The sequence below is a fragment of the Astatotilapia calliptera genome, chromosome 14, assembly GCF_900246225.1.
Source record: "Astatotilapia calliptera chromosome 14, fAstCal1.2, whole genome shotgun sequence".
In the NCBI taxonomy this organism is placed as follows: Eukaryota; Metazoa; Chordata; class Actinopteri; order Cichliformes; family Cichlidae; genus Astatotilapia; species Astatotilapia calliptera.
Genome location: NC_039315.1, coordinates 1117501 through 1130157, shown reverse-complemented (window position 1 = coordinate 1130157; position 12657 = coordinate 1117501). Strand labels below are relative to the sequence as shown.

Sequence of the window (12657 nt, the reverse complement as noted above, 5' to 3'; positions counted from 1 at the left end):
TAATCAGCAGTAACAGAGGTCCCTACAGTTAATTAATGTTGCGTCTTGTTGCTGTCGTTTATAGAAGGTGAGCGGATAAAAAACAAACCCAAAACAAATAAACGTAGTGATGTAATGGCACATTTCTCTCAGTCTACCTGAAGGACCTACATAGTGAGTGGTGAGGTACATGTGAATGTGTTGTGATTGCTGTCTGCTCTGTCTGTAAGGAGTCTTTACTCATATGTGCCCAGAGGGACAGAATCCTAATTTTAATTTAAGGTTTGGTGGCTTTACCACCGCATACAACGCACTAACATCTCTGCCCATGTATCTACACTAAGTGCTGCAGATCACTGCTGTGGTGGGTCTGAGACTGCTCACTGCCTCTGTGTTTTAGGTTGTCCAGGCCCACAAGGTCCAGTTGGCTTTAAAGGTTCTCGGGGTACACCGGGTACTATGTCAGCATCACCTGAAAAGATCAGCTTCCTGTTCACCCGACACAGCCAGACAACCGACATCCCAAAATGTCCTGAAGAAACAAAACTCATATACGAGGGTTACTCGCTGCTGTTCATCAACGGCAACAGTCGAGCTCACGGACAAGACCTGGGTAATTCAAGACCCTGCTTACATTTTCTATCATTCATATGAAACATTGTGGGAAAAAACCTGTTAAAGTTGATGGGTGTGCCGACCTCATCCAGAGTTTGAATACTTTCAATCTGCAGCACAACTGGAGACCCAAGAGGGATCAAATAACACGTCCTTCTCTCTGCAGGTACGTTAGGTAGTTGTCTGAGGCGCTTTACCACCATGCCCTTCCTGATCTGCAGCCCTGGGCAGAACTGTCTGTATGCCGCACACAACGACTTGTCCTACTGGTTGTCCACAGATAAACTGGTGGCAGAAGGGCTGCCCTTCGTCACTAACGAGTCACTGAGCAACTACATCAGCCGGTAAAACACAGCCGCACACTTCACCAACACCGATGTTTCTCTACTCGTGAACATGTGACGCACCGGGCGACACGTGTTCACGGGGCGCTGCTTCTCGTGTCGCAGGTGTTCTGTGTGTGAGGCCAGAGCTTCCACAGTGATCGCCGTCCACAGTCAGACCAGTATGATTCCCACCTGTCCCATCAACTGGGTCTCGCTCTGGACGGGTTACTCCTTTGTGATGGTGAGCTCATGTTTTCATATCTGCAGCTTTTTAAGGTACAAGAAGCAAATAAAAACAGTTCTCAAAAGTACCAAACCAGCGTTGCAGTGGATGAACCATTGCTCTGACCTTTGACCCCAGTTGTGACTGATTCCCCAGGAAACAGGAGCAGGGGCGGAGGGGTCGGGTCAGCCTCTGGCCTCGCCCGGGTCCTGTCTAGAACACTTCAGGAAGCTCCCCTTCATTGAGTGTCATGAAAGAGGAACCTGCAACTTCTACACCAACTCCTACAGCTATTGGCTGGCTGCTCTGAACCCCAGCAACATGTTCAGGTATGACACACCTTTGCTAAGGTCACTGCTGTTTTCCTTTGTGTCACCATGTTAACACAGCTCAATGCTCCAGACTAGCCCACTGCCAAAACTCCACCTGCTGAGGACCACATGATTTTTCTTTAAGAGTTGAAATATTGTGTGTTTGTATACACCGTATTTGCGCAACACCTTCATGTGTGTACAGCCTGTTGGGATATACACGGCTCAGAATTTAAGGAACACATCAGATCACAATGGGAAAGAAGTCATGCTGGGTAGTTCCCCTGATATCGACTGCTTCATCAGTTCCTAACTTGACAGCAAGGAACTCACAATCTCCTGCATCACAGTTTGGTTCCGTGGTAGTTAGACAACAGGAGAAAAAGGCCCATGGCTGCAGCTTACCTCGTAGCCCGGTTCGCTGAGAGAGCACGGCCCTGACACCTGAATCATCTGCTTGGTGATATATAGGTAACCGGGACAGGTGCAGAGGTGAAGAGTTGTTTTAACGTGATGAAGGCTGTCTGGGCTTCAGGGGACTGAGTGAAAGGAGTTTTGTTGAAGCTAAGGTGAGCAAGAGGTCCGTTTATCTGACTGTAGTTTCTGATGAATTAGCGTCAGAGGTTGGCAAATCTGAGAAAACATTGCAGATGCGTTCGAGACATGGGACAGACAGATTGTACGTCTTCACCTTACCTCCTGCCGAGCTATAACCCAGGAAGGTGACAGATGGAGAGTGAAACTCTAATTCTTCTGCCTTCATGTATTGGCAGCTCTCTAGAAGACCAGTAGGACACTTCAAACGTGGATCTGATGTGTCTTGAGGATATTATCCTGATCTTTTCCACCCAACAAACATGTTAAAGAAAATCCCTCAATATGTTATTAATGAGGCTCTGGAAAACCACGGGAGCATTGGTGAGGCCCAAAGGCATCACCAAGTACGCAAAGTGTCCGGATGGTATATTAAATGCTTCCATTCATCCGCCTCCCTGATACAAATGAGGCGATGAGGATTCCAGAGAGTTCATGAAAATAGTGTCCCTGTGGACGGTTAATGGGAGGTAATCGCTACTAGTTTTTGAATGTCATTCAGTGCTCTTTAATCAATGCACGGTCATAGTGTCTTGTCTTTCTTGGGAACGAAAAGGGAACCAGAACATACTTGGTTTGAGGGATGGATGATGCCGGCAGCTAACAACTCACCAATGTAACCCTCAGCTGGAAAGGGAGGCAATGGAGAGGTGGCTTGAGGGTATCGGGGCTCTGGAGAGAAGGTCACCACAACCATAGCGACGCGAGAGGCTTGATCTTGAAAACTTCTTGAAGGTTGTGTTACTCAGTGGGAATGGAGGACAGATGGTGAGTCGGGTGGTGAGGGAAATTCGTGTGAGCTGGACGGTAGCGGCAATCTTGGGCAGTTGATCAGACTGAACAGACTCCAGCTTGCGACCTCATCACTGGGCCGGTCTATAAGTGCTTCTTTAGCCATGGATAGCTGAAGATCAGAGGGGTCTCAGGGGGAAGCAGAAGTGTGGAATGAAAGAGTCTCTGCGATTACCAAAGAAAACTAAGTGGACTGGTTCCACTTGATGAGTGATCAGGGTTAAACTTTGGTTATTGAGAACAGTTGCAGGAATGGGAGGTTGAAGAGGAACCAGTGGGAGAGCTGGTTGTTTGTTCAAATTTCAGGAAGAGGCCAGGGTGAAAGGAAAAGTATGCTTCAGCCCATGCCGGTGCGTTTCCTCTCAGCTGTCCAACAAAACAGGAGTTTCAAAGCATCGGCCGAAAACAAGCGAGCACTGTAACAAATCCACACACCAACCCAACTCACCCAGGAGACAGCACTGTGGAAAATGGGCTTGACAGGGGAAAAGGCGGAGCAGCCCCTATGGTGGCGGTGGATGGAGAAGGATAGGTAGGTGCACGTGGCTGACTAGGACCGGGAGTGCCTTCAGAACAGAAACTACAGTTTGTGGATAGAAATTTTACACTGATTACTTAAAAAGTCAGGACATGTTGACCGAACCACGACTGCCTGCTTAGAGATTTCCGTCTGAATTGGGTCCATTTCTTCAGCCAGTTCATACTTTCAAGGTCAGAAGGATCCAAGTGCAGACACAACACAGAGCAGTAATAAGATTTCCCAAGTTTGAATGAAAATGCAGAATAACCAATGGCGAGACGTGAAGACGTGGCGGGGGAATCTCTGACGAGGAAACGCTGAAAACAGAAGAAGAGCGAAGCGGTAGTGGAAAGATCCTGGTTATTGATCTGTAGCTTTAGGTGGAGACATAAAGCTGTGGAGGGAGGGTGGGGTAGCCGGGTGGGCGTCCAAGTGGCGAGTGAGTGAGTGGAGTTCCAGTAATCCAGAGGATTGTGACAGGCAGGAGAAACAGGTCAGTCGTTCAAATCCAGGAGAGCGAGTTACAGAATGAAGCGGAGTGTTGACCATGGACGCCGTGTCCAGAATGCGGAGTTGTGAACGAGTCACGTGGTGACTTGACGAGATGCTGTGGGACATGAGGTTAAGAAACAAGAAGTTACGAGGCCTGGTTATCACCATGGCGATCTGGTGAAGAACTGACGGCAGTGCTGGTCTTAAGTATGGTCCTGCTGATTGCCAGAGATGGCTCCGCCCCCAAAGGGCTGGGCTTTGACAGAAAAACATCATTACACTGACTACTTCCTGTTTGTATTTCTGTCTGTGTGCAGTCGACCGCAGCTCTGGAGAGACTCGGGACCCCTTCCAGGGAACCGGATCAGCCGCTGCCGCGTCTGCATGAACCAGATATAACTTACTGCTGCGCCTCCTGCTGGTGCTGCTGCTGTAAATACGGCTGCTGTTCACATCACTACTGAGTCATACTACTGATAATAATAATGACTATTCATATTTTAAAATATGTGATAATATATGATACCATAATAGTCCTGCTGATGTTGTCTGTGCAGCGCTGTGCTCAGAGAGGCTCCCCTGCTTTCTCATATTCAGGCAGAGCTGTTTATACTTTCATGCTGTTTAAGAAAAAGAGCAGATTCTTTGGGTGAATTTTGTGAACTTTATTCTGTTTAATAAAAAATGTTTTCTAGAAGTCTCCTGTGAGCCGTCCTGTTTATGCACTTTCTCACCACATGCACTATATGCAATACTCCTTCACCTTTTTTCTGTTTAACATCACACTGATGGATCAGAGAGATTCAGTATCTTGCCCGAGGATACTTTGGCATGCAGACTGGACCCGCTCCACCTCCTGAGCTGCAGCCATCACTGCGAACTTTGCAAAAACCTGTCAGCATCTTTAGACGTCGGTCTGTCTTTAAACATGAAGATAGATCGTTTAAAATAAAGAAACATGTCTGACTTTCTCAAACTGTGAGAGAGGCAGACGCTGCTTCCTCAGATGTTTTGGTGTCGACGTGACATTATCACAGAGCCGCTGCAGATGTGCGGAGGCCGTCTGAGTGCAGTGAACTCATCCTCATTCTGACTGAGCATTGAGACATCGTGCTCAGCAACAACACTCGGGTGGTGTTTCGACGATACAAACAATAAAAACTAACGTGATGTGAGATTAGAAAATACTGAACTACAGTAGCTGATACACACACAGCCCCAGTCTTTGCACTGCAGGTCCAAACACCTGCACGGCGTAACAGCTGCGATGCATCTGCTCTGAAAGCACGACAGATGGGAGGATTTGGGCTCTTTTACATGTGTTTGGTGGAAGAATACTCTCTGCTTGGCACAGCATGCATCACTGTGAAACGCCACAGTCCTTTAAATCCTCCCATTTTGCTGAGAAAAGGTGAAAACGACCTGATCTTTCAGCTGAGGGTTGTTATTCAGCGTACGCCTGACTCGTCCTCCCGACTCTATAAATATTGGAGGCTTACAGTCTGTCAGAAACATGCAGTCGTGCTGTTTGACCTGTAAAGACGTCTGTGCCTCTTGGTTTATTTTGCATTTCCACAACAGTGCAGTCCTGATGAACTGGACCGTCAAAAGTCCTCCAGCGGTCTGAAGTTTGAAGCCTAATCTTGAAAGTAGAGATAGTGTCTGTCTCCTGAATCCAAACTGGAAGCTGGTTCCACAGAAGAGGGGCCTGAAAACTGAAGGCTCTGCCTCCCATTCTACTTTTAAATACTCTAGGAACAACAAGTAGGCCTGCAGAGCGAGAGCGAAGTGCTCTGATGGGTCTTTGCTTTACAAATGGTGTCAGGGTGTCGGAGAGGTTTTGTGTCTCTTGGGGTTTTTCTAAAAATTGTCTGCATGAAAGAAACATGTGACCGACGTCCCAGCACTGATTAATGAACTTGTTTTGTCTGATATTTGTGTGGCTGCAGGAGGCTGTGAGCGGCCCTCTAATGCATTTTCATATCTAAAGATTAGCGCAGCAGATAAGTGATTTCTCTTATTAATGTTGCTCAAAAACAACAAGACGACTCATGAAATTTCATTTTAAAGCTTAAATCTGAGGCGTTGGCGGCGGCGGTCGAGTCGGTTAACGTTCCCGCTCACGCTGAGGGCGTGATGTGAGCGCTCGGCTCCAAATTAAAGTGTAATCGTTGTGTTTGTGACTTCACACAGTGACTCAGGGTGGAAACAAAAACATCACAGGGGGGAGCGTGATGTCATCGCTTTCCATCGTGTGTGTGTGTTCGTGCCAGCGGCTCCTTAGCAATGGCTGTTCGCTGTTAATGTGTTGCCACGGCAACCGGCGGCTGATAATGCGTTGTTCATTATCCTCCAGAGAAGATGATGAAGACGAAGACGGTGAAGGAGAAAATGTGTGTGGAGCCCAGAATCACAGATTGATCTCAGATTTGTCGGCTCTTCCTGTGACGAGCCAGAGCACAGGACGAAGGTCCATCAAAATGAAACTGACTCTTACAGACAAAATCGCAACATGATGGGAAAATAGATGTGGAAGGACGTGCACGTAGTCAGCATCAGCTCCTCAGCGATGTGGAAGTGCAACAGCAGAAAGAGAAGCAGCAACATATCAGACGTGTCCTTCTGAAAAAGATAAAAGCAAGAAATAAAATCTAAGTGAACGTTTGTTCAATTAGAACAAACGTTTTCAGTTCTAAACGAACGTGCTCGGCTCAGATCAGTCATCTGGAACACGAACAGAGCAAAGGGAGAACTTTTAAAAATCGCAGTGTTCTGTTGCCTGCTCTGGTTAAAGTGGTGCAGGAACCCTGCAATGAGCTGATGTGATGCTCGTGTTCGTGCTGTCTTTCTACACGGCTGAAGGTGGAGTTCAGTCAGTGAGTCTCTGCTACACTTGGTGTAAACTAACTGTGACCATGAAACCAGGCCACTGTGCAGCAAGCGAACCTGCAGAGGGCTTTCATGCAGCCTTTAAATATCACAGTTAGCCTGCAGCAGCTTTCACAACATGAAGAAACATAATGTGACATGTGCAGATTGAAAACAAGAGGACTTAATGTCTTTGAAGCGAGCGAAGCTAACGTTCACCTTCCTGATGGCTGGTTGTGTAAAGCGCTTTGGGGTCCTTAGGGACTAGAAAAGCGCTATACAAATACAGGCCATTTACCATTTTACCATTCCTCTCCCTGTTAAATCAGCAGCTGGACCTTTAGCTGCAACTCACTGTGAGACGAACTGCACACACACAAGCTGCGTCTCAGTGCGTGGGCTGCAACCTCCTGAGGACCCGGGCCGAGAAGACCGAGAAGGCCGGAAGTGAGCGTCTGTGAAATTGGACGGTCTAACCTTCTGATCTGCGTCACCGCTGTCTAAATATAACAGGACACCGGAGTAAACTCTCGACCATCTCACACTTATGATAATCAGTCTGTTTGACGTTTATTCGGCTGTGTGAAAACTAGAACTTTAATCTCAGCCAAACAGATTCACTCAGGAACAAATCGAACACTGAAAGAAGCCAAACAATAACAGTTTTAAGTTATCTGAGTGACTCACAAGTCTGAAAACGACGTGCCGGGAGTTCGCTGTCCTCGCCCGGTCAGCTATCGAGCTGGTGGGTAACAGACGTCTCTGAAAACATCGGAGCACTTTTGCAAACATGTGATGTCCTGATAAATCTGCAGATATTTGAAGTTTACACAGCTACTGTCTCGCCTGAAACTACCTTAAAAATGTATTTTGCGACACAGAAAGAGTAATAAGAGTAATATTAAAACTAAGTAGCGGCTGATATCGTTGGAAACTGGACTTGGCTGGGCCGCGCTATGAATTCTGGATATGGTGGGCCACGAAGGACACACCCGACCCATCCTTCAAATTCGGGGAAATGAAGGACACATTGATATCGTCGTGTCGGTGTTGTTCCCAGATCAACACCAACATGACGATCAGATCATCCATTTTGCACAGCCTTTGTCACCTCGCTGTGACGTTAAACCTGCAGACACCTGCACTCCTTGTGGCCCATTTTAACCTGGCTATAAATGATGCATACAGTTTTGCCTCTTTTATCTCTTTTCGTGACTTAAATGTTGGTAATTATGACCCATTAGGACTGCCTTTGCTGCGTTACTGTTTAGGCTTGAAGGTGCACAGTTGATGTGAAATAATAACTTCCCTCAAATGTGTTAAAGTAACGAGCCTGTTTTTAAAATGTGAGGAGTAGAAAGTTCAGATATTTGTGTTAAAAAGGAGTAAAAGTAAAAGGAGTAAAAACAATACTCCAGTAAAGTACAGATACCAGAAAAATTCTACTTAAGTACAATAAATAAGTAAGAATGCAAACACTGATGTGCTTTATTAGTTTTTAAAAATAATTTCCTGAATGTGTCGTATTAATGTTCTTCGTTAAAATAATCCTATTTGTTCCAGTCTCGAAAGGAGCCAGCTGAGGTGGTTCGGGCATCTGACAAGGATGCCTCCTGGGCGCCTCCTGGGTGAGGTGTTCCAGGCATGTCCCACCGGGAGGAGGCCCCGGGGCAGACCCAGGACACGCTGAAGAGATTATATCTCTCGGCTGGCCTGGGAACGCCTTGGTGTTCCCCCGGATAAGCTGGAGGAGGTGGCTGGGGAGAGGGAGGTCTGGGCCTCTTTGCTTAGGCTGCTGCCCCCGCGACCCGGCCCCGGACAAAGCGGATGAAGATGGATGGATGGATGGATGTTCCAGTCTCCTCTGCTGAGGGTGGAAGCAGAAACCTGTCTAACCTCCATCCACACAAAGAAAATACTGTGGCAATAAATTCTCAGTGATTCGGTTTCCATCAAAAGTCTGCCAACTTTTAAAATCATCTCTGACTGACATAAGAATACAAAAATAAATAAAAAGACACATTTTAATGTCCAAAGTTTGAAGCCTAATCTTGAAAGTAGAGATAGTGTCTGTCTCCTGAATCCAAACTGGAAGCTGGTTCCACAGAAGAGGGGCCTGAAAACTGAAGGCTCTGCCTCCCATTCTACTTTTAAATAGAGTCAGAACAGGGTGGGGGACACGTGCCCACATTATGTTCATGGCAAGAGAAGATGAGAGCTTTTACCCCAGGGTGCGTTCTTCATTCTCAGCTCACTACAGGTTTCCCAGCCTCAGAAACAGCACAGCTACATAGAAGTTAAGACTCACTAACACTATAAACTAACATGAGCTGTGAGCTCAGTTTCATGATCGTTAAAATGCAAAACGTTGTTGCTAAGATCAAGTTCTTTCTCTCGTTCCTGAGAGGAAGCTCCAAGAACTATGTATGATTCACACGCTAGTTTGGTGCAAGTGTCCATCGCTAGGTTGGGGAAACGCAGCGGACTCTGAGGATGAACTCTCCCACTGAAAACATTACATCATCTTTATTGGGTCTTCTGGATTATTGAGCATCAGGACAACTAATGCTGGCTATCCGCACAGCAAACTGTGTAGGTGTGATCGTGGCTCAAGAGTTGAGCGTTCGTCTTATAACCGGAAGGTTGCCGGTTCGAGCCCCGGCTCGGACAGTCTCGGTCGTTGTGTCCTTGGGCAAGACACTTCACCTGCCGCCTACTGGTGTTGGCCAGAGGGGCCGATGGCGCGATATGGCAGCTTCTGTCAGTCTGCCCCAGGGCAGCTGTGGCTACACCTGTAGCTGCCTCCACCAGTGTGTGAATGTAAATCGCTTTGAGGGCCCCGGAAAGCACTATATAAATGCAATCCATTATTATTAGGTACATCACACACAGATACTAATAAGTAAGAAGAAATACCTGTACAGTAACCTCACAGCAGCCATATTATTGGTCAGGTGATCCCTTCCACTGCCGATGTGGCAACAACAGAGCCGTTTCCCCTCCTTAAGAAACGTGTGTGAACCATCCAAAAATCACGACTTACCTCTGTTTCTATCATTGTGTCGTATCCCACCTTTACGTGTGATCCGGCTGAGCCAGAGCAGCTCCACCGGGCCGCTTCTAACTTTAAACTGTTGTTGACTCTGTCATATTTTGTGTTCTGTTTTTTCTCTAAAAGCCAATAACAACACTACAAAACTCTCCACACCTGTACAAGCGCGGCTGCTGTGAGCAGAGGAAGCTGAAGGGAAAGCAGAAGTAACCTGTTAAACGTCCTGTGAGTGTTTGTGTCATTCAGGCCTGAGAATGTGAGAAACCAGGGGCCACAGTAAAAATGTCAGAGCACTGCGGAGTGATAATCAGCTGCAAAAGGTCCCACAGCAGAGAGAGGTCAGAGGTCACAGAGGAACAATGAGGGGAGCTGCAGTGTTTGTGCAGATAATCCATCCCGCAGCACCAGATTGGATCAGGCTGGGTCAGGCTGGATTGGATAGCCTTTATTGTCCTCAAGGGACAATTGAGTTACAAACTGTGGTGACCAGCCAGCGAGATAGCATTAAACAAATGAAAGACACAGACACGGGAACTTGGTGGGTGTCTGCACTCATACGTTGGATCTAGCTTGTTCCGGCGCATCCCACAGATATTCGATCAGATTGGGATCTTGGACGTCTAGAGGCAGAGTTGGCCTCTTTGTTGTTTCTGGAGTGGTTTTAGCAGAATGCTGGCCCCTGATGGGGGAGAGTGCTGGGATTTTGTAGATGTCATCAATAAAACTGTCAAATAATAATGTGGGTGCAAAAGAAAACATGCAGCACTGCTCCTGATTCACTCATTCATCCTTCAATTTGCAACTCAAATGTACTTAAATAGCACAAAATCACAGCAGCTGTTTGATACTGTAAGGTGAAAACTCTACAGTAATACAGAGAAACCCCAACAACCAGACCACCCCAGTGAGCAAGCACTTGGCGACAGTGGGAAGGAAAAACTCCCTTTTAACAGGAAGAACCAGGTTTGGGGTGGAGTGAGGAGGAGCTGCTTTATTTCTTTTCTTTTGCAAAGCGTCCTCGGGTTAAAGGAACTGCAGAAATCAAAGTTTCTGTTATTATTATGACTACAAAGATGGCCGTCTGAAAACAGCTTCAGCCATTCTGAAACTTGAAAGTAGAGCACTAGTCATCAAATTCAGTCCACCCAGGTTTTATTCACCTGGAGTGATGTCATCAGTTTTACTTAAATCCTTAACAAAGAGGCAGAGGGGTCACTGCTGACCTGGTGCTGGTTAGATCCACTTTGCTGTAGCATTAGCCAAACTGCTAACAACTCATCCAAACAGCAGGAAGAAAAACTTCTTTCCTCTTTTTTGTTCTGCTCTTTAAACTGGACACACTGGATTCGATTTAGCACACAATTAAATATTTGAAAGTGTAAAATGTGAACATTTAATGCTCCTGCATTTATTCCCCGTAGGAAGATCGGTTGTGTTCCTCCTGAAATATAATATCAGGATCGGTCCTCGCGGCGTGTACATCGTGAAGAGCTGCGCTGCTTATTGCGAGCCGTTATCTAAAGTGCTTCCACTGAAGTTGGACTTGAATCGAGTGTTATTTTACGCTCTGCTGGGACTGCGTTGAGTCATCCGTGTTGGTGGGATTCCCTGATGCCATTTCCACTCTGTCTGCCTGCAGAAGAACATTTGAAAGCAGCACAAAGTGTTTTTCGACAGTATAAAAGTCGTGTTTGTTCTGACTAAATGTTGAGTGGGCGACTCTCTGCTGCTGCCTCTTTGTTTAATGGAGATATCAGCGAGTGCTAATGAAGTCTGCTAATCCTCTGAACGCTCCGTTAATTCCTGTCCTCTTCAGCCCGACGTTCCGCTGTTGTATTTGTCGGAGATGAGCGGCGGCAGCCGCGGCGCGCTGCTGCTGATAGGTTTATTGTTTTATTGCTCGGCTTCCATTTAAAGTCAATAAGGATTAATGGACTTTTGTTTAACTTGTAAGTCAGAGTTCCTTCATCACCTTGCAGCTCGCCGGCTGTCAATCAGCCACGCGGCATCATGTGACCCACAGGAGGAGGAGCACCAGGCTTCAAAAGGGCAGCACCCACAGCACCAGGACCAGAGAGAGCCAAGAACCAGAACCAGCACCAGGACCAGCAGAAGAAACCAGACCAGCACCAGTAGGAGCTTCTCCTTCTCCTCTGCTCTTTTTCTTGGTTCTTTTCCTCTTTTAACATCTTCTTCTTGCTCTCCTCCAGGTATGCAGTGTGTACGTTGTCCCGCCATTTTGGTTCTCATGGCACTGGTTCTGTGCAGTACCGGAGTTTCCTCTCAGCCAGACAGAGACCAGCTGCAGGACCCGGACCTGGAGCTGGAGCTGGAGCTGCGCAATCATCGGCTGCTGCAACGACCTCGCAGCGCAGGGTTCCTGTCACAGGTGAGACCGAGCACCCTGACAGCTCGCAGCATCGTTTTAGTGCGCCATTACTTTGAAGGAACAGTGGGGAAACAGCTCCCTTCAGATTAAAGCGTCGCGATGATAAGGCTCTGTTAGTGAGATGCTTTATTATCTTTGGAGCCAGGCTAGCTGGTTCCCTCTTATTCAACATGTTTTTATGCTAAGCAAAGCTCACAAGGTAGCAGAAAAGACAGTTAGAGGGTTCCAAGTATTTCTTCAAAGTTCTGCTTCAGCTCCATATTTCTATTCTTTAACTCTGCCAGAGCAGCTTTGCATGATTCACAGCTCAGAATAATCCTTCTTTATCTGATCCAGGGCATTTCCCATCTGCCTTCACTGAATCAAACTCTGATTGGCTGCTGAATGTGTGGGTGGGACTTGTGTTTGCCGAGATGATTATATCAGGATATTTGCTCTCCATGACATCATAGAGACACAAAAGTGGAAAAAACAAAAATACAAACAAAAAGTGATT

The 12657-nt window shown here is 46.8% G+C and overlaps 2 protein-coding genes across 4 annotated transcripts in view; both read left to right on the top strand.

Annotated features, from left to right (window-relative positions):
- The window catches only part of col4a3 (collagen, type IV, alpha 3), a 45441-nt gene extending 40892 nt beyond the window's left edge, over positions 1–4549 (top strand). For all 3 annotated transcript variants that reach the window (XM_026191957.1, XM_026191956.1, XM_026191955.1), the window contains exons 49-53: positions 380–592; positions 761–938; positions 1044–1161; positions 1300–1472; positions 4170–4549. In XM_026191957.1, coding sequence (XP_026047742.1) covers positions 380–592; positions 761–938; positions 1044–1161; positions 1300–1472; positions 4170–4251 — 764 coding nt within the window. In that variant the 3' untranslated portion in view covers positions 4252–4549. The remainder of the gene's footprint in view (positions 1–379; positions 593–760; positions 939–1043; positions 1162–1299; positions 1473–4169) is intronic.
- Positions 4550–11676: 7127 nt separating this feature from the next.
- LOC113036670 (somatostatin-2-like) overlaps positions 11677–12657 on the top strand; it is a 1819-nt gene continuing 838 nt past the window's right edge. Inside the window, exons 1-2 of the mRNA XM_026193095.1 lie at positions 11677–11904; positions 11983–12161. Coding sequence (XP_026048880.1) covers positions 11703–11904; positions 11983–12161 — 381 coding nt within the window. The 5' untranslated portion in view covers positions 11677–11702. The remainder of the gene's footprint in view (positions 11905–11982; positions 12162–12657) is intronic.